The sequence below is a fragment of the Onychostruthus taczanowskii genome, unplaced genomic scaffold (assembly GCF_017590055.1).
Source record: "Onychostruthus taczanowskii isolate IOZ18803 unplaced genomic scaffold, ASM1759005v1 scaffold7, whole genome shotgun sequence".
NCBI lineage: Eukaryota > Metazoa > Chordata > Aves > Passeriformes > Passeridae > Onychostruthus > Onychostruthus taczanowskii.
In genome coordinates, this window is record NW_024504786.1 from 4,799,424 (window position 1) to 4,820,618 (window position 21,195).

The window sequence follows — 21,195 nt, forward strand, 5'->3', positions numbered from 1 at the left end:
TTTAGCACCAAAACAGAACAGGCAATGCACCCAAACACACAAATCTTGTTGGACGAAAGATGATGCAGCTGAAGGAGATCATGCAGTCTCAAGGCTGGACAGCCAACTGGAGGCAGCCACCAGCAGCTTTGATCATTCTTTACTCATTTTTTCCCCAACTTGTTATAGAGTATTTACACACCAAATAAACTGACTTCTTAGTCCCTTCAGTGACATCACCTTTGCTGAAAATAAGAAAGTGACCTCAGGCCATGTGATGCAACTCAGTGATGTTGGTTTCTCCCCTCCCATCTGTAATTTTCCAAAGAGTTCACTGAGACATTGTTATTCTTACACAGAGGTACAGACAAAAGGGTAATTTTATCAAAGACCACATGGAAGATTGAAAGGGAAAAATCCTCAAAACAAGAAGATTTCTAAGGCCTTTCAGCAAAGTACAGAACCATAGTTTTTTCTTCTTTGAAAATGAATCCTTTGTGAGCTGGCCAAATTAAGCAGTGACAGTTTGCATTGATCCAGTATTTTTCACATTTGTGCTCTATGACCACCTTGCAAGAACACAGCACTCTGATATATTAGACACCACAAATCTGTAAGGAAAACCATAAGCAAGTATGTTGAAGATAAAACACATTACCAATTAAAAAAAACAAAAACCCCCAAACATTTACTACTAACATTTATCACAGTTTTCTCGAAGATAAAATTTTAGTAAGACAGTTCCCCTGGTTTCAGTAATGAATACACATATTTTCATCTGACACCAATTTCCTGCAGATCTACATTTGCAGAATGCAGACTTACAATTGCAGAACACAATTTGCTATATTTAATCTAATCCAACTGCAGGCTGCTGCTGCTGAAACTACTCCTCCTACTTGCTACTCATTGCATCTCCTTGACATCTGATTTTTTAGGAAATCACTGAGAAGGCTAATTTTTTCTCATCCAACATGATTTTTGCTCATTCAACAATCATGTGACTACAGAGGGATCAGCTCATCCAGCACAGAGAGGCAGCAGAGGCACGGAGGGGGAGCTGACTCACCGTTGAAATCTGTAAGGTGCAACCCAAATCTGTGTGCTCAGCCTTGGATTTACTTCACAAAAAGCACTTGTTTTGAACCAAACAGCTTTAACAGGCTGCACTTGCCTCCCCAAATCCTGTTAAGTAATGTCAGCTTTGTTCCAGCCCGTAAACATGCACCTCTTTGCTATTCTAGTGCCTTTGAGTGCTCCAGTTTTCTTCTCCCTGATGTGCGGTCAAGATAACTACACCAGACTGAACAGAAAAGCTGTGCTGGAGTTCCCACCAGTAATATTGGTAACACTGTCTTGTCTTCACCTTGAAACAGCAGCAGCCCCAGATCAGATCACACCCCCTCTTGCCCTCCCTCTGCAATCAGACACAAGCATGGTGCCCCACCAGGAGATTCAGCAGAACCGGAGCACTGCTGCTGGTGCGGGATCCCCCCACGCCCTGCTGCTGCACTTCTGCCAGAACAACAATGCAGCACAGGGAATTCATCAAAATCCCTGTGTTTTCATCAGGCCTACATCTGCACTGTCTTCATCTTAATTCAAGAGATTACCACAGCTCAGAAGGAAGATGCCCAGGAGATCTCAAGGCATGTCAGAACACCTATAACCTGTGTCATCATCTTCGAAAGACCAAATATTCTGTAACTAAAAGCCAGCTCGTACAATGCTCTGTGAGTTTGCAAAAACAACAGCTAAGGTTTGAAATCCCTGGCCATAAACAGTTGCAGAACAGCACTCAGCTGGTTGGGAAGCACTTAAAACTCAAATATCCAAAACTTGTTTCCTTGGAGGAAAGAACTATGGGTTTGATGGAAGCATCCTGCAGATTACACTCAGCTCATAATCTGACAGCTGAACCATACTTCCATAAACAAACAGGGAAAATGCTAAATACTGTATCAAAAAACCTCTCAGCACAGGCAGAGACAAAAGAGTGCTATGTCAAGTGTTCTTCATTTTTAATAGAGAATAAATGGACTCTGCAGTAATAGCAATCCTCATCAAGATTTAAAACCAGAGGACGCCAATCTCTTCGAAATGAGCCTCCTCCTTTCTCTACAAAGTGAATCCATCTGTCCCACAGATACCTTGCACAGACAAATAAAGAAGTCAGCATAACATGTGGAAAGTCTCTAGGGATTAGGAGCACTGCCACAGGAAAAAAGAAAGTACTGCCTGACTTGCAGAGCAGCATCTGGAGGGAGGTCAAAATCGAAGGACAACTCTTCACAGCAAAACACACTGAAGGAGAAATACAAAATCCTTAGACCTTACTCCTGTGGTCAGTTGTCTACAGATTAAACACACTGACAGAGAGGTACTTCAAAGCTCTTTTAAAAGCCTGTACATGAGAAAGAGCTCCCCAAGACACCACCTAACACATCAGGTGAAATGAATAACACCTGAAAGGTCACAACCATTATAAAGAAGTAAAACTAAACACAGAAATCATCAAAGAGTTTTCAAAACAGGAACCAAACACCAAGAGAACACAGCTTGTTTTCCACAAGAGACATTGAGGATGAAATATACCACTACTTCATGAAATCAAAATTACTGCATTTGCTGAAGAGAAGCAACTGCTCTGTAACAAACCCTTCATAAGGAATTGTTAAATCCCTCCTCCACACACACAAATTAATATATGAAACCAGCATGACACTTAATGCCAAACCCACACCACCAAAGGTATGTGCCAGCCTTTCTTAAACAGTGCTTGAACTGACAGAGCTGGCTTTGGGATGGAACAGGAGGGGAATTAGGAACACAAAGCATTTAATTGAATTATACCCTTGCTTAAAGAGCTGTGCTCCCCACTACTGCATTGCTGGCAGCCTCACTTCAGTGAATGAACTGTGGTATTCTCAGACTTCCAATGTGTCACAGACCTACACAGGATGCAGACTCATTATGTGAAATACATGATTAGGAGTTTTTATTTTTTTGCCTTTGGAATAGCTTTGTAATTCCTAACAACATTTAACACTCATCCTTGTTAAAGATTAAAAAATAGCAAATTTAAGCTAAAATGCTTTCAACACTGTTGGAAGCATTTCAATATATGGGATAGCAGAGGAGCAATTAATTCTAACAGACTCAAACCTTTTCTAATGTTATGATCCCCATTATTACTAAATGTTTTTTTGCAAAATAAGTCACAACACAACTGTTGTAAGTTATTCAAATTGCTTGAAGTGATTCTGACAACCCAATAAATGTGTACTTAGCATTTCTACTACAGCAAACTGATGCACGACACCACCTGATAAACAAATTTTAAGACAAAATGTACTTGCTTTTCTCTGTTCATCATCTTTGCAGTTCTGGAGTTTTTCATCAAAGAGCTGAAAGAAAGAGATACACATGAAAACAGTGAAAGTGTTATTTTTCCATATAAAATCAGACAAAACCACCAACACCTCAAAACAAAAAACATTTAATAAGGATAAAGTCATATACAACCCTGGTATTAGGAACCAAAGCAGTTTTGGTCTAGGATTTCTTTACAGCATTTGTGTTATAACAGATTTGTATCTAATTTCTCACATCATCCCATCCTGCAAGAGACCAAATCTCACAGCTAAGCCTGACAATTCTACCATGATTTGGACAAAAAGGTGAGGTTAAAGAACATAACTGAACTCATCAGAACAGCCCCAGCTGCCTTTCTTCTATTTCAGCAAAAACCTTTGGGGCATATGAAGCATTTAACCAGAAGAGCTTTAACTCTTACCAACCCTTCCAGGTACTTTGACTCAGGTACATGATCCAAATCATGGAAGATTTGTAAGCACATTTTTTGAAAAGATGTGATTTCCTAGCATTAATTTAAGTTTATTGTCTTAAGATGCAACAAACCAAAGTGAAATAAACCCTCACTGAAAAGCCTGCCCGTGTGTTTAACACAAACTGAGCTGAAAGAGTTAACAGAGGCCTCTGAGGGCACTCTAAGGTGCACACACAACCACGGAATTGTTCAAGGAAGAGAAAAGACTATGGGTAATCCTGAGAGTTCATCACATCCACCCTTGCAGCTTAGAGAAGAGGATGTAATTTTTAGGAAGTGAGCTGCAGCTCTCCACTCAACTGCTCATGTGTTCCCCTTCCCTTGAGGGCTGATTTCTAGTTCTAAAAATAAACCGTGATCTTGGTCTCTGTCCATCCTCAAACTGAATCATCTTTCATTATTAATTAATTTCTATCCCCCTCCCCCAGCTGGCCTGAAATAAATATTAGAAGGTGTAAAGATTTAAATACCTTCTGTCAGTGAAGTGATGGCTCCAGAGTGGCAGAAAAGACAGCTCCTGATCAAGTCTTTGCAGGGCAGCTCTGAATTTTGTTTGTATCTCCTCTGCCTACCTTCATTTTTGTTGCTGTGCTCATCCCCCTCTGCACCCTACCCTCAAAGTGAATTTTTGCTGAATATCCCACATGCAATACTTGCACATTATATCAGGGGAAAAAATCCAACCCAGCAGAACTGAAGCAATTTAACAGCAATTTTAATCAGCTGAGTCATGGGAAAAAGGTGTCCTAAGCAGCAGCAAAAAGTGTTTTCCTCAAAAAGGTGAGTACTGAGAGATATGACCTCACTGTTCCTTGCAGTCCCATCTATTCTTAAAATACAAAGTTTAAAAAAGCTGTGTTGTACAACACTCCTACAGAATGTTATCACTCAAGGACAAAGCATGGATTATCCACCACCAATGCAACAAAGTCTGAAACTATCTGCAACTGTAGTTACACACCACTTGACAAAATCTACTCAAGATAGAGTCTAAAAATGCTGTGAGCAACACAATGATTTAATTGTGTTTCAAAATGAAGCTTAACACACTTAACCTTGCAATTTCCATAAAGGTTTTCTAGAAAACAGAAACTTTCAGCCATTGTAAACCACTTTATTTCAATCTGCTTGACATATTCCAATTTTTAACAATCCTAAGAGAAAGGCATTTTCATCTTGATGGACTTTCTCTGTTGAGCTTCCTTTCAAGCTGGCCTTGAAATCCAGCCTGACAAACAGACCCCCAACACAGAGAATGCAGCATTTGGTTACCATACCTTCAACTGGTCTATCAAGATCTGTAAGTAAGCATCAGCCTCAGTAAGTTTCTTGTCAAAATCATGAACGCTGGGAACAAATCCTGAATCCACACCCTAGAAATAAATAAACAAACAAAAATAAAATATTTAATTAGTGTCTCAGAGGAGAAAAAAATACAACAGCAATATGGTTTTGCCTGCCATCTGACTGAGAAAATGCTGCCTTGCCTCTCATCCTGCCACGTGCAGACACAGGCACACAGCTGAACACATTTTGGCTTCTATTTGCAGCTAAATCAGTAGCAGTAAATTGCTCCACATTTTCAGAGGGGGTATAATCATCATACACCAGAGTATTTCATTACTTATGATTGAACAAATCCTCTTAAATTACACTGATTAAAGTTTTTTTTTTAATAAAATAGAAAGGAGAATTCACATTTTTCTGAGGATTGTCTTGTGATTCCATATCCTTACACTTCAGCTAGGGAAGCCCAAATCACACCCAGTGGGGTAACTGCACATTTCACACTTTACACAGTATTGCTCAACTCACAGCTCCCTAGCTAAGAACTGCTAAATCTTTTCTTAAATACCTTTGATCTGAAAAGTTCAAAATTATTAGTCCTGGTTGCCCTAGTTCCTTCACAGCTATAGTGATTTGCATCCTTGTCACTGTATCTGAATTTTGACACTGTTGCAGGCAGAGCACCAAGGACAATGTATCAGTGCAATGAGAATGATTACTTTCATATTTTCTTGCTTGGAAATTTGTTTCTCCTAATGACAGAGCATACTTCTGTGTATAACATAATCCCTATCTCTAAACTGATACACCAGTGATTTAAAGACCCAAACAAAGTCCCACTGGGATACCACACCTTTAATTAGAGGAAAGAAAATAGAGGATTCTTGATTACTCCTGCCTTCATGCACATACGCTATGTGAACACATTAATGGTTTACTTATATAATACCTTTAATGCAAATGGAACTGAGAAACAAATACTGAAGTTGGAAAAAATTGTACACTGCAGGATAAACATACATAGGAGGAAAAACCCATGAAGAATAAAGAAGCAAACATCAGCTGTAAAACAACATAATCCTGAGAACATCACAGCAGTGACAACTTTGCTACCAGCCTCGATATTTTCACCTGTGTTCACACTGATCTCAAACAGGACAACTTCAAACTCTGCTGAAAACATCAACTGCAGCTGGAACTGCTGAGGATCTCAAGAGTCTGAGCATGTAAAGATCAACCAGTGAGGAAAACTTTCCACATGGAGGAACACAGGCAATCTGTATTTAAAAATTCCACATTAGTGTAATGTTTTCTTTGGCATTGTTTGCTCTGTCAGAACAGACAATTTCTCTTATTTTTGTATGATACTGGGCCATCATATTCAGAATTTTACTGATGGCTCTTTAGAGGTGTAAGCATTTTTGTGCAGTAGTGGAATGACTTGCACACAGTATCTCACACAGCCTAAATCATAAACCCATCTACTGACTGTAGAAAATATTATTCTTTATTCATTTGCTACAGATGGCTATGCAGATCTTGACAACAGCTCTACAAGAGTACATCTATCCATACAGCTGGGTTTGTAATCAAAAAAGATACTTCACCTGTATTAGCCAACAGGGTCAAATTCAGAAACAGTGTTGTGAAGCAAGGAGGAAGGAGAAGATGTGGAAAAAAGCCCCAACCTTTTGACTGTGACAAAAAAATAAATTCAAAAAGCACTGAGTTAGCTGGGTTTGTAATCAAAATTAAGGTACTTCACCTGTATTAGCCAACAGTGTCAAATTTAGAAACAGTGTTGTGAAGCAAGGAGGAAGGAGGAGAAGATGTGGAAAAAAGCCCCAACCTTTTGACTGTGACAAAAAAATAAATTCAAAAAGCACTGAGTGTAACAAGTTATTAAAACAACTAATAGGCAGAAGGGAAAGTGCTCTCAACCCAGCAACTTTTGACTCTCCCTCAAACTAGCTTAAATTACACTGAAACTACATCTGAAATGATGTGAAATTAGTATTCAATTTCCTTGTACAGCTACCAGCCAACCTCATCAGTTCAGCAAATGGTCCTGCAAGCTCAGTTTGGAGGTCAGGTTTCATGTACCAAACCACATACAAGAAATTTCTGCTGAAGATAATATACATAGAAATATGGTTTAACTGTGCATGTTATCTGTATGCTGCATCAAAATGCTGATTTTTATTTCAGTCCTCACTCTATGACTATGAACATGTAACCACCTGATATTTTTAGTGGTGGCTTAAAGATAAAATGTCATTCTTAAATTTCAGGTTCTTAGAGCTAAGGGAAAAGCTGATCAAAACATTCAGTGTTACAACTGAGCAGACACCCACACAAAACACAGCGTGAAAATTGTAACCTAAGAAGCTCTATTAGAAAATTAAAACTTCAAACAATGTAAAGAGAAAGCCATAAAACCAGGTAAAGTGTCAAGCTGAACATAACAGAGATGAAACATAAGAACAATTTTGCACAGCACAGGAACTTAAAGCTACAGCACCTCACTAGTTTGCTCTTGGGTAGTTAAGATGAAATTTGATAATCTTCTCAGCAAATTTATTAGTCTGTCTTATGTGAGATTAGGTTAATAATTTAAGTTCTCACATAGTTTTAGAATTGAAAACTAAAAGATACTTGGAAAAGTTGAAAAGAGCAATACCATAGAAAAAACAGTCTGGATAAAGAGCAAACAAAATCAATCAGTATTTCAAACCCAGCAGTAATTTAGAAAGAGGAGATACACAAAGTGCACATTTGCAGAACAAATGCTAATTTCTTGATCTTCAAAGCTTCAAAGTAAAGGTAAAATGGGGGCCCTTTCTCTCCATGAAGGAAATGAGGCTTCAAAAGAAAGAGGTGAGCAGAGTCACTGAGGAGATACACAAAGTGCACATTGGCAGAACAAATGCTTATTTCTTGATCTTCTGGTCTCTCAAAGCCACAGTAAAGGTAAAATGGGGGCCCTTTCTCTCCATGAAGGAAATGAGGCTTCAAAAGAAAGAGGTGAGCAGTCACTAGAATGCCATTTAACAGCTTGGTAAACTTGGACATTAGGAATCTGCACATCTCAATGAGCAATCAGATTTTTATGAGGAACTCGTTAAAATACACTGCTCACCTATTCACAGGCTGACAAAACAGGTTGCCTGCAGATATTGTTGAACCTCCACCCTTGGAGGGCAGAGCTCCAAACTCAACTGGATTTGACCTTTGACAACCTGATCTAAAGGATAAGTTTGCCTTGCAGTGAAAAGGTGCTTGGAACAGGCAATTTCTAGAGGTCTTCTCCAGCTGAAGTCATCATGTGATTCCAAAATAAGTATCTTCAAATTATGGAAAAGAATAGGAATCCAGACTATTTCTGATCTTCAGAAATGCACTGACTCTATCTTACTGTCAGTACCTATCTGAAGTAGTAGAATTTGTTTTTCCATTGAGTAACTACATCTGTTTGTAAGTACACTTTATAAACCTCAAACAAATACTCTGTATTCATGTAAGTTTAAAAGAATTAACAGATTAAATATCTGCATAAGGAAGTAATTATAAAAATTTTAGTCTGACCACCACCTTCCAAACCACGAAGTTCAGTGTCAAAACAAGTAGTTTGATGTCTGACTGCTCCCCACCAAAAAAACCATACTGATAAGAACTCTAGAGAAAAGAGAAAAAGGTACCATAGCATTCTTTCCCTCATCCTCCCTCCCTCTCACAACTTCTGGAATGTCCCTCTCCTTCAGGACACAGCAAAAGCTCAAGGCCCAGAGTGTCCAGGGCACATCTCAGAGGCAGCGTCTGCAGGAGGCAGGGCCCAGCAGCACGGACCAGCCTGAGCTCAGTGTCCCAGTGGCATCTCTGTGATCCCCAGTGATGTGGAGTGACCACACAGCATGGTTTTCCTAGGAAAGGGTTTCCATGCTGCTCTCGAGTTGAGTAAACAATTTGCATGCTAACAGTCCCGCAAAATTATTCCCTTCATGCACAACCCTTTTTTTTTTTGGAGGAGGTAAACAGGAGGGCAACAACAAAACCTAATTAAAAATACATATTTTGAGCCTCATTTTCACCACAGAACTGCCAGCACCAAGGGAGTTTTGTGTTGTTGTGGTCCTCCAAATTAGAAGTCACACATATCTCTAATGCATTTGTATTCAAAACTTGTCCATGCTGAGAAGTAATTCAGCCTAATTTAAACCAGTTCTTTCAAACTCAGATGGGATGAAAAGATTGCATCCTCCTTAGAAGAAGCATACCAGAAAAATTCAACTATATTTCTCAAATAAAAGCATTACAATAATAGCTTTCCTGGGGGAGGAAGGCAGAAAGCTGTACAGAGTGGAATTTCTTATCTTTTTGAAGACACTTCTTCTACATTCTTCATCTAATTAGGATTCCAAATCTAACAAAAAAATTCCTGTGTAATTCAGTTTGAAGGAGTGAATAAGAACGTTTTCCTTTCATCCACAATATCTCAACAGAAACATATCCCCTGTCTACATGCTTGATTTTGATGAGCTGGACATTGCCTGTAAGGACCACTGATAAAAAATTGAAAAAAACCATGAAATGAACTTGTAAGCCTTAAACAAGGGCACTTTTGTGGCAAAAAAGCCCTCTATTTTTTTGCTCTGCTAGATTTTTATGCAATATTTGAAGCTCAGAACATGTTTGAAAACAACTATATAGTGTGTGGAAAGCATATGACCCTTCAAAACAGAATATTGCAATTCTTAGAGGAAAAAAAAGAAAGGTTCTACTTTGCAAAACACAAAATGCTTAGCAAAGACTGTGTACCTGTAGATACTATCAGATCTCCAAGAAGAACAGCAAGTTCAGAAGACAGGAACATTTACACACTGATGTAAAATTCTCTCTTTAAAGCATAGGTTTATAATTCTGAAACCTCATAAATATAAAGTATATCTTAGAGTCCCATTCCTTTACCTTTACAATCTATAATCAGTGCAGATAATGCACATGTTCTAGGGTATTCAGCCACTATCCTGATTATTTAATTAGAAAAATCTGAAAAGGGCAGCATGGCTGCCAACCCTATGCCCTCCCACTATTGCTTGAAAAACATCTACACTGGATACATCTTTAATCTAAAAGAGCCTGGTTTTAGTTTTGGGCAAGAATTCTTGACTCACAAAAGCAGCAGCACTGAAAAGCCAGTTAATAACAATACAATATACTTTAGAGTGTAATATACTTAACACACAAGGAAGTTTTATTCTACCTTGTGTTCTTGCTCGCAGCTTTAGAAAGGTCACAAAAAATCCTGGTTAATGTGGTACTAAGTGAACTGCTACTATCAACATTTCATAAACACTTTGCACCAGCATAAATGAAGGGGAAACAAATCAGTTCCCCTGCTGTTTACTGTAGCCTTCACTCTGCTCTTTATTTTGAGTCAGCATAAACGTTTACCTTGTCACATAAACAACTCAATGTGGAAACTAATCAGGGTTAAAAATAAACACAGAAAGAGAGAGCAGCAAGAAAAGCAATTTTAAGTTCCAAATTCCACCCTTCTTGCCACACTGCCTCTTCCCTTTTGCTAGGAGAAGTGAGACAGGACTGCTTCCAGAAGCAGCACCAATTCCTACATTTTGGTGAAGCCATGGTGTAAGTCAGTGTTTGAGCCATTGTATCTTCTCTTCTCAACAGCCAGCACAGACCCACTTATTAGAATCAAGTTTTCTTATCATTTGCTACCCAGGAAGTAAACATCTTGTTTAAATTATGAAATTATCAACCTACAAAGCAATTAATTTTCACTTAATTCCTTTCATTTTAATGGTGGTTAGAAATGGCCCACCTTCATAATTTCAGTTCCTTTGTCTCTACAGAGGCCACTTAGAGGCTGAAGTAAATTAGGGTAGATCAAATAAGGAAGTTACTGTGTTACTGTGCTCCTAAAAGACATGGGCTATCCATTATAACTCACGAGACAATTCCAGAGCCGAATTCCACCGCCCAAAAGCACTTGTAGCACTAGGGTGCTGCCAGGGTGTACTTGACAGCAAGGAAAGCAGGACAGTGAGAAGCATGTTCTGTCTGAATGGGACTGCTGCTTGACATGAGATGCTGCTGAGGAACTGAAGAAAATGTGAGATCACTTATCTCCCCACACAAACATGAAACCTTAGCCACAACATGCCTTCACCCCAGGCACACCCTCCCCCTTAGGTCCTGTGGGTCCGAGGCAACTGCTGCGCTGCCCCTGCAAAGCCACAGGCCTGCTAATGCCACAACGGTAACAATTTGGGGGGACAAGGGGAAAAACTCTGCGGGGGTCAGAATGCCATTTCCAGTACTATCACACCACCTGTTCAATGCCTTTTCAATGGACAAAGCTAATACTAGCACTACAACATGTACTGTTAGCAATAGCTTCAATACAAATGCATGCAAAAACACAGCACAGTTCAGTTTCAAAATTCAAACAAATCAGGCTTCAAGTGTATCTGAAATGCTTCCTCCCTGTTGCTGTTCCCTTTGGCTACAACATTACTAATTGTCAGCCCTCTGGACAGTTTGGGTCCCTTTGTACATTCTATGTATTTATGACTCAGTTCCTTGACTGTAGCTCATTTTAGGCTTGGGAGGAGGTGGGGGCAGAACAAGCGTGTTTCATTCTGTGTTTCAAAAACACTTCCATTACAAACAGTGAAGGACAGCACAGCAGAACGTTTAGGCAAAAATAAAACCAGCAAGATTAATCAGACTAGAGAACACAAAGACACCACTTCACCTCTCCACCTCGCATTAACTCGTAATCCTTCCTGCTTTGGTTCACACAGCACACGAACCACCTGGGCTTTGGTACAGTTTCTCACAGCTCAGATGAGTTTTTGGTGCAGTTAAGTCAACTTTAAGTCTGACTTTCAAACTTGAACACTCCTGTACCAGCACAGGCAGATTGAAAAGCAGCATAGAAATATGAAAAAAAAAGACTCTGAAAAGATACAACACTTTGGACAAAACCAGACGCCTAAAGGTTTTAAGTGACTGCGAACCACATGTTTATTTAGCGACAGAAACTAAGAACCTAAGAAAATGCCTTTACAGAAAATAATCTCTGCGGCGGCACTCAGACCCCGCCATCCCGCTGTGCCAATAATCCCCCAAAGAACCCGCTCCGCTGTTTTGTCCGAAGGAAAAGGAAAGCGAAAGAGCACCGAGGGGACGAAGCGTTTGCTCAAACGCTGCTGAAGCCAAGGCGTGTCTGTGTAGCGGAGAGCAGCATCCCTGCGGGCACACGGGACCTGGCAGCACCCGCTGCTGCCCGGAGCCACCCGGGCGCTCCGTGCCCGCGGCCCCGCTCCCGTCCCCGGGCAGGGCAGCGCCAGCGCTCCCGGCCGCCAAGCGCAGGGGCTCGCTGCCCGCCCGGGGCTGCCCCGAGGGACACCCGCAGCCCCGACCCGCGGCCCCCCGTACTCACACCGGCCATCCCTCGGCGCTACGAGCGCAGCGGAGGAGCGGGGCTGGCCGCCCGCCCGCCGGGCCCCGGCAGCGCCGCCTCCAGCGGGGCGGGAAGGGGTGGGATGGGAAGGGCAGGAGGCCCCGGCCGCGGCCCCGCCGAGCGCGTCACCGACACGGCGGACGGAGATTGGAGCGGGGGCGGCCCGGCCCCGGGAGCCGCGGCCAGGGAGGGAGGGGAAGGCCAGCAGGGCCTGGCCGGCCGTGGAGCAGCGGGGATGTCTCTGCTCAGATTCACCCAGCCCGCGGTCGGCCCTGCGAGCATCCCCCCAAACTTCGGCCTCTGTTCGTGCCGCCCCCGCGTCCCACCGGCGAGGGAGAGCAGAAGGAACGCCACGCTCCTAAGCCATGAAAGAAAGAGGTTTGGCAAGGAGCTGCAGTCGTGTTTCATTCTTAAATCGGTTCAGCAGCTCCCGTGGCAAGCCTTGGCAGTTCCTGAATGCGGTGTAAGTGAACACTTCTGCACCAACTCCACAAATAAGGGCCAGAGGCTAAAAGGTTACATGACCTGTACACTGAATAAGCTTCTTGAAAATGAGTGGTGGGCACACAGCAGCGGCCCACAAAGTATTACATTCAATAGTGAACATATTTACAAGGATGGAGGATGTGTTTCTCAGTACTCGATTCAGGCTTTTTAATTATTCCCTCAAACATGACTAGATAAATTACTAACTTGGGCTTTTTTTTTTTTTCTTTTCCCTAAATATGCCTTACTCATTTGAAAATCTCCAGGAACGTGAACAGTTATGTAATGGGAAATAGTTCCATTATTAGCTGCTATCATGAAATCTATTTCCACCAATATAACTACACTCACAATTTCTAGAGAGCATGGAAGTGTACATTTTGATAAAACCAATGTATGTTCTGGTGTTTCATTCCTTGACTCTGTATCTCCATGTCATAAAAAGTCTTCCAGGTGGAGAAAGCAGCAGAGATTTCTTTTACTTCATTTCACCTAAATAGGACCACTTACATTAACCTATTCACTTTCTAAGCTGAGGATGGGAAAAAACATTCCTTGGGAGCAAGCTCAGCCCTTCTACATCCACATATTTTTCCCTAGGTAATCCCTGTCTCCCCTCACATCCACTGCAGAGGGGTGTTCTTCAGCCCTTGGTCAGCTACAGTGTCCAGATGCACAGATCACTTCTAACATACCCATGGCACAGTAGGAGAGTTAAAAAACTGACTGTTGAATGGGAATTTTTATCCAGAGATCTGCTGTTCTCTAAAAAATTTGTAGTGGTCTTTAATAGATGAAAGAAGGTTAAAACTCACTGTCTAACAGGTAAATTTACCAAGATACCACAATGGTCTAAAGTTGAATGGGTCAAATTCAGGCTTGTTCTAACTCTTTAGATTGGGCAAATGTCATCTAAATCAGTCTTCATAAGCTTCTCTTTAAGTGATATTAGAGATTTTACTCTATCTTTCTTCACACTGAACCAAATGTTGAGACCTAATTCTCCTGGTATGCTACAAAAGCACAACCAAAGCTTTATTCAACACAAATAAAGAAGACCTGCTTTAATATTTCTACACTGTCACCAGACACCTATATGTTACAAACCAAATCCCTTTCATGAGTTTGGGTTTCCCTCCAGGGCAAAACAAATGTTCAGCAAGTCTTATGGACACGTCCAGCTCTAGAGCATCACCAGAAACTGATCTTAGATGATAGAACCACAGAGTATCCAGAGCTGGAAGTGACCCACAAGGATGACAGAGTCCAACACCTGGAACTAGGTAACTAAAGTTAAGAACCATGCTCAATCCAACCATCTGTCTTTAAACCACTGACACACAGTGATATCCAGCTTCAAACAAGCTATTTATCATTTTTATCATCCAGAAAAAGGTTCAATGCTGCTATCTTATTTTAATTTCCAAGTTAGGTGGCATACAAGCACACAAGAGGCTTGACCCAAAAAGGACTCCTAGTTTTAAGCCAGAAAACAACAAAATAACCCCAACCAAAACCCAAATTAAATGTACAACAATATATCCAGAACCCTACCATAAATATACATTATAAATAAATATGAGTCAAGGATAACTATATATATAATAAATGTGAGTTAATAAAGGAAAGTGTCATTCTGACTTTTCATTATGGTAGGACAAGAAAAATGTGACAAGACTCAAACCTAAACAGATGTTTTACTATATCCAATTGTATAAACCATAGAACAGCCAGATTTTATACAGGATGTGTTGGATATTAGAAGTCATGCCACTGTATCACATAGCTTTGGAAAAAACAAAAGTAAAACTAGTGAAAACTGAAAGTGAAACTTGCCTGAAGTTGGAGGGTATGGCGGAGGATGGTGTCCTCTAAAGCGTGGATCCACTTCTCCCTCTCATCTGCATCTCGAGCTGAAAAAGAATTCAAAAGAATTGTTAAATTACATGCAGTCTTATATACTAGAAGGCACAGGCAAACAGGTCTGATGTCCACACTAAATATGGAAATTAATCACACTGTGTTAATCACCAAGCACAATTCCACAGTTGTCTTAATATCCTGTTTCTTCTTCTGTGGTTGCAGCTCTGTTCCTTGTCCAGCTTTAGGGAACATATGCAAACAGAGTTTGCACAGATATTCCTCCATTCATTACATAATTTTAAAATCTTCTTATTTACAAGAAAATTATCTGTAATAAATTATCTAATAATTCTGCTTCAGTGTGGACATAGTAACTTTCAGGTATGGATTCATAATATGGGACAAACACCCCTAACAGGTCACTGGTGCGAATAATGAGGCACAAAGAATAATCTTAAACATAAAACAAACATTAAATTGAAGAAAATCCTACTCTAAAACTGCTTTCTTTCCCCCCTATCCCCAGTACAGACAAGCCACCTTTACTTCACTAGTCTGAAAGAGTTCCTTGCTGTGCTCTAGGAGTACTTAAAAAACAAAGGAGTTGGACTCCAGGTAAAGAAAGAAGGGAAAATTCCAGAGGCATTTTCCAAAACAGACTGTAAACAAACTGGCCTGTAAATGGATTAAGTTATTAACAATTGTTTCTAGTTCCTCACTCAAATGGAAGATATTAAAAGAAACAGGAAGCCTGCTAGAAGCAAGGAAAGCTTAAGTGAGCTAGCACCTATTATGAATCAGTGAATTGAGATTTCTATCTCACTTATTTTTCAGAGGAAATATCCTTAGGCTATAGTGAAATGTACTCTCCAGCTCAAAATACTTTGTTTCAATGTTCTCTTCCTCACCCTTTTGTTTCCATTGCATTTATTTTTTTGGATTTCTGCAGCTTAAACCTATCAGTACTTAAAAATGCCCCATGTCTTCTGATTATGTAGATTTTTCTGAACTCCCCAAAGATAACCCTACCAATTTAAACATAAACATACTGCACTGTTTACTTCAGCATATATACACTAATCATGTCAAGTTAACGAAACCATCAGGAGAGAACTGACAATGTATATGCGTGTGAGAAATAATTAAGATTGCATTTTTAATAGACAAGCTTGCTCAGAGCCTAACTGATGAGGTGGCCTCACAAAACAGTGGGACAAAATTTTCACTACACACAAGGTTTCAGCCACAAAACCATTAACCTGAACAAATTAAAACTAAACATAAGGAAAAGTGGCTACCAAAGTGCTTTCAGATGCACAGAGAAAGAGGAAGAAGTTCAAGTAATTAAATGTTACTCAGAACAGCAGATGAGTTTCCTGCAGGAAATGCAGCAAGGGTTAAAAAGTTGGATATGCCTTATTAGAAAGAACTTTTAACTTACAGGACTCTTCTTACTGATGATCCATATTTTAACTGAGAACCTGAAGCAGGCACTGAGGACAAGTTTATAATTCAGTGAAAGCAGACAGGATGGAGGGACAGGACCCTGTGAACTCTGTCCCGTGACTGCATTACTCCAAATACATTTTGCAACATGGAAATTACATTTTTCTTTTCACATTCTGTACACACATGCACACACAAACACTGTTCTTTTTGCACAGCATTACACCTTGACACTAATTTCAATTACTGAACTAGTCAACTAGAATCAATTTTAATGCTTCCTAGTTTCTTTGGTTCTGCTTACCAAAACCAGGCTCCTTGGCCTAGTCCTGCCAGACATATCAATCAAGTTTATTCTTCCTATACTATTCTAGTTTATAGCTTACTCTTCCTATGTTATTCTTGCAGTCACCACTAAACATATATAATTACCTTTATCATTAATCTACCAGTATTTAAAATGTCTCAGTGCTTTAAATTTTCAAAGGTGTGTCTAAAACAATAGTGCTTTGGACAGCATTATTTCAATGTGTGTAAGCTTTCTGTTTTTCTGTGGTGTTTTTTTAATCACTATCTCCCAGTCCCAAAAAACATCTTACTGGGAAACTGGGGTACAAGTCACTGACGTGCTATTAAGTAATTCATGGGATACAAATATCCTATGTTGAAGGGTTTTTTCCCACGATTATTTAAACTAAAAGGGAAACAATTAAGCTGCAGACCAGTGAATTAATCCTTGTATTGCAGCAGGATTCCTGTGATCTTCCATACTGTCAGAAAAAGAGGTCATGGTATTAGTTAAATACTAATCTTAATATACAGCAGCCCATTAACAAAGGTTATCACATTCTGACTTGAATCTGAACCCCCAGCAGAACAGAGAGGCCTTACAGCAGCAGGGAAGACCTAGAAACCAACCAACCCATACAGTTCCAAAGTGAAACTGACTTTCCTGTGCTCATTAATAAACTGAATTTTTCAAGCTTCTGCTTCTCCAATGACCCCTTTACAGCTCTCTCTACCAGGGCTCAGCAGAGCAGGAAAAAGCTGGGTTATTTCTTCATATATTAGACATTGCAATCTTCTGGTATAACATGATCAATCCTTAGGGAGCACACATCAATCCTGCTACTTAGAGAAAGTCTCGGGCACAATAAATCCAGGAACACTGCCATGAGAAGACTGCTTACTGCATGGAAACACGGCATCAAAACCTTTTAAACACTCTGTTCAGGACACTGGTTTAATTTCAGACCATCTATCATCAACAGCAGATCCTCCTGGCTCTCCTCCATAGACTCTTAAGAAAACCATGGAGAAAACCAGCAGGATGCAGTTTTTAGTAAAGCAAGATGCAAGAAAAATTATATTAAATCTAATCAAAATGGCTGCTGTGAGATTAGGTGCAAGTAAAAGCTCCCTAATGGTAAAAGCAATTTAGAACTGAACAGCTGCCAAAAGATCACTGATGGAAAAAAAAAATCAATGGCAACATTCAAAAAAGAGATTAGTCGACACACTCAGAAAGAATTTATGGGAAAAATCTACACACAATGGTCAGAGATCATTATCTACCCATCTGTAGGGAAAGCTAAATATCCAAGCTGTTTTTCATTTAAAGAAGGCAACTTTGGTCAAAGAAAAAGCTCAAATACCTTTGCACCTAAGAAGGTTGTGATGCACACCTCCTAATATCCACTCTGTATCTGCAGATGCTTTCTTCAGCAGGTAGGGACAAGAATGCCCTGCTCATTAGTCCTTGCCTCAAGTACCCTGAAATCACTCCAACTTTTCCATTATTTGACCAGGTTCCACTTTAAAGTTAATCCCCTCCTCAATTCCTATGTGAAAGCTACTCCAGAATTTGTTTCTGACAAAACATTTGGGATAAGGCAATTCTTATCTACTCCAAGCAATTACACTGGTGTGCTTATACAAAAATAGAGGAGTTTTATCTGGTCCCTCCTGGCACAAAACTTCTAAAAAGAGAAGAAAGGCAAGAGAGATAAACAAATTGCTTTTCCCTAGGCTGATTCTAGAATAACAGTATTACAAAAAAACCAAACAAGAAACACTGAAGGACACCTGGACATGAGAACTACCTGACACTTAAAAACAGAAAGGGGGCTCTTAGTCTGAGGGGTTAATGCAAGTGTTACCTGGTCAGCTGAAATTCAAATTGTGCTAGAGCATGTAACTACCCACAAAAATAGCCATGCTATGTCTGCAGTTGAGAGGGCACTAACAGTGCCTGTGTTTTTCTCTTAAGTCCTAGAATTTTAATTCAGTTTTTACTGCAATTCAACAGTGAGCATTTGCACGTGAAAGAAGCTAAATCCACACAGAGCTGCATAATCACTGCTGTGTGCAAGAGACTGGAATCATTAATGGCTGAAACATTGCAATTCACTGTGATTATGTCAGTTAAGCTATTTTTACTTTTTTTTTTTTTTCCTAGTAGAATTAGTATTTACGAGCTAGATTACAGTTTGTTCCCATATGCCTAAGCCCTCACTCCTCTGTGTCTGTGGTGCCTCCTTTGAAAGACACCTGTATAATTTACTGTGACATCTCAGGCATATCTAAGACAACCACAGGGTACTTAACAGGATCACAGCCCTATTTATGACTAGTTCAGAGAAACACACTTGAAAAGTATGTCATTTATTACAATGAGCTTTAATATAATTTTTAATGTGTATTTTTTGTGATCTGTTGGTTGAGCTTATTCCTAAGATATTTTCACATCAATCTTATACTAAAAAAAAAATCTGAACTCTCTCCTAGAGGAGGTCCAAAGAAAGAAAAACAATTATTTGATCAAAGAAAAAATTACAGAATGAATAAAGTAGTGAACACAAGAATTACTGCTTCTACTGAAGAATTTCTGTAATTCTGAAAAACTGAAAAAACTCCCTTTTTGTTTTATGAAACTGTCCTTTATCTCTGAACTTCCCAAACTGCTAAAATCAGATATGTCAAGGATTTTTTAAAGTTCTATTCTATGAGGATAAGAAGTCAAATGAAATGCAACTACATTAGATGCTCTCAGCCTCTATTAATTTTCCAAACAGAGAATAAATTTTATAATTTAGAGTTCCTACAATATTTACTTTGCTGTGGAGAGATTATATGTGTTTATATAACATATACCAAATGTTAAAGTACAGCATAAAACAGATTACTTTTTCCAGCCTAAGCTTGATAGCATCTAAAGATTAGATATAAACAAGTTTAACAACTCTGCTCCACGATACAGCATTTACCATCAGCATTTCTAGGTCATGCACAGCAGTACTTGGAAGACAGAATACGCACAAAATATATCACCTCAGAATCTGCATACTGGTGCTTATTTTTTTGTGTGTGTGCATCTATATGGGCATTAGGATGAAAGAAAAACCTGAAGAATTAGCGAAAAAAAATTACTAGATTACTTATAAAAACACCACACTGTCACAAGAAGAAATGCATATTTTATTTTCATTCACTGTGACCTACTTACAGGCAGAACTCAGTAAGAAGAGTCTATTACACCCACAGAGTCAATAGAGTCAATTATGCTGCCTTTATTCTGACAGAACTTCCACTGATCTGTATGCAAAATTCCTGTATTTTCTCAGCCAAGTGCAGAACTAGTGTAGTATCTTTACACACAAATCACCAGATAATAGAGATGAAATCCTGGTTACACTGAGATCAATAGCATTTCTGCCACCAGTCTCAATGGAGAGAGATTTCATCAGCAGTGCTCAATAAGGTGGAAAAGTCAGCATCACAGGACTGTTCCATGGCTGAATAAATTGCTATTTAAAGTCACTGAAGGCCTTTCAAACCATAAAAAACATGCCAGATGAAGAAGGGTTTCACAGAAGCCTGGCACAACACTGGACTTCCACAAATACCCTTTAACACATGCAGCTCCCACATCTGACAGTAGCTTGAACATTATTTCCTCCATATCATAATTCTGGAGTCGTCCCAATCATTATTCTCCCTCCTCCTGATGCCATTCTCCACCCACACACACAAATCAAGCCTCCTTTTGTTCTTCAGGTGTCCAACCAGCCTGAGCTCCCTGTCCCTACAGGAAACTCCTGTGCAGTCACAAGACACTAAGTCATGCCCAAACAAAAGGCAGCAAAAGGTCTCCTGAGTACAATGTGTTTGGAAGATTCATCTGTGATCTTGAGAAATCAACTAAACTGTTCTTTTATTGTTACCTAAACTCAAAAGGCTTTTTAGCAAGCTTTACAGTCAGCCCAGAAACACAGCTTTGGGGGGAAACTTGTGTGACAAAGGAAACACATGATCAAGTTGCTATTAGTTCTCTTTGGAAATCCATATGTAATGTGTAATTTTGTAATTAAACATTTCTGAGTGTGGGACAAATCTGCAAACATATGGTTTCTCACTAATGAGTAATACTTAAATATTAATAAAAGCAGCACTAAACAATACTTCATATGGTATATTCTGTGGAAATGGCTTTTAGGGTATGTTTGCATTTAAAATTAATCACAGAATGGTTTGGTTTGGAAGAGACCTTAAAGATGATCTCATTCTAACCCCCTGCCATGGGCAAGGACACCTTCCTCTATCCCAGGTTGCTTCAAGCCCTGTCCAACCTGACCTTGAACACTTCCAGAGATGGGGCAGCCACAGCTTCCCTGGAAACCTGTGCCTCAGCACCCTCACAGTAAAGGACTTTTTCCCTTGCAGATCCCATCCACAAAGCTCTGAAACTACTAGTTTAAGGCAGAAACCATATTTTGGCTTGAATTGAAAAAAAAAC

General features: G+C 39.8%; 1 protein-coding gene across 4 annotated transcripts in view; it reads right to left on the reverse strand.

The window, feature by feature from the left end:
• Positions 1-21,195, reverse strand: part of OSBPL9 (oxysterol binding protein like 9) — a 57,565-nt gene that overhangs the window by 18,546 nt on the left and 17,824 nt on the right. For 3 of the 4 annotated variants that reach the window (XR_005953908.1, XM_041421381.1, XM_041421380.1), the window contains exons 4-6: positions 14,928-15,004; positions 5,107-5,202; positions 3,339-3,386 (exon numbers count right to left, since the gene is read on the reverse strand). Coding sequence is in view for 3 of the 4 variants with exons in the window: in XM_041421381.1 (XP_041277315.1) it covers positions 3,339-3,386; positions 5,107-5,202; positions 14,928-15,004 (221 nt within the window). In the remaining variant the exon portion in view is untranslated. Of the gene's footprint in view, positions 1-3,338; positions 3,387-5,106; positions 5,203-12,584; positions 12,678-14,927; positions 15,005-21,195 lie in introns of those variants that run through there. The other variant, XM_041421382.1, reaches the window with a different exon arrangement.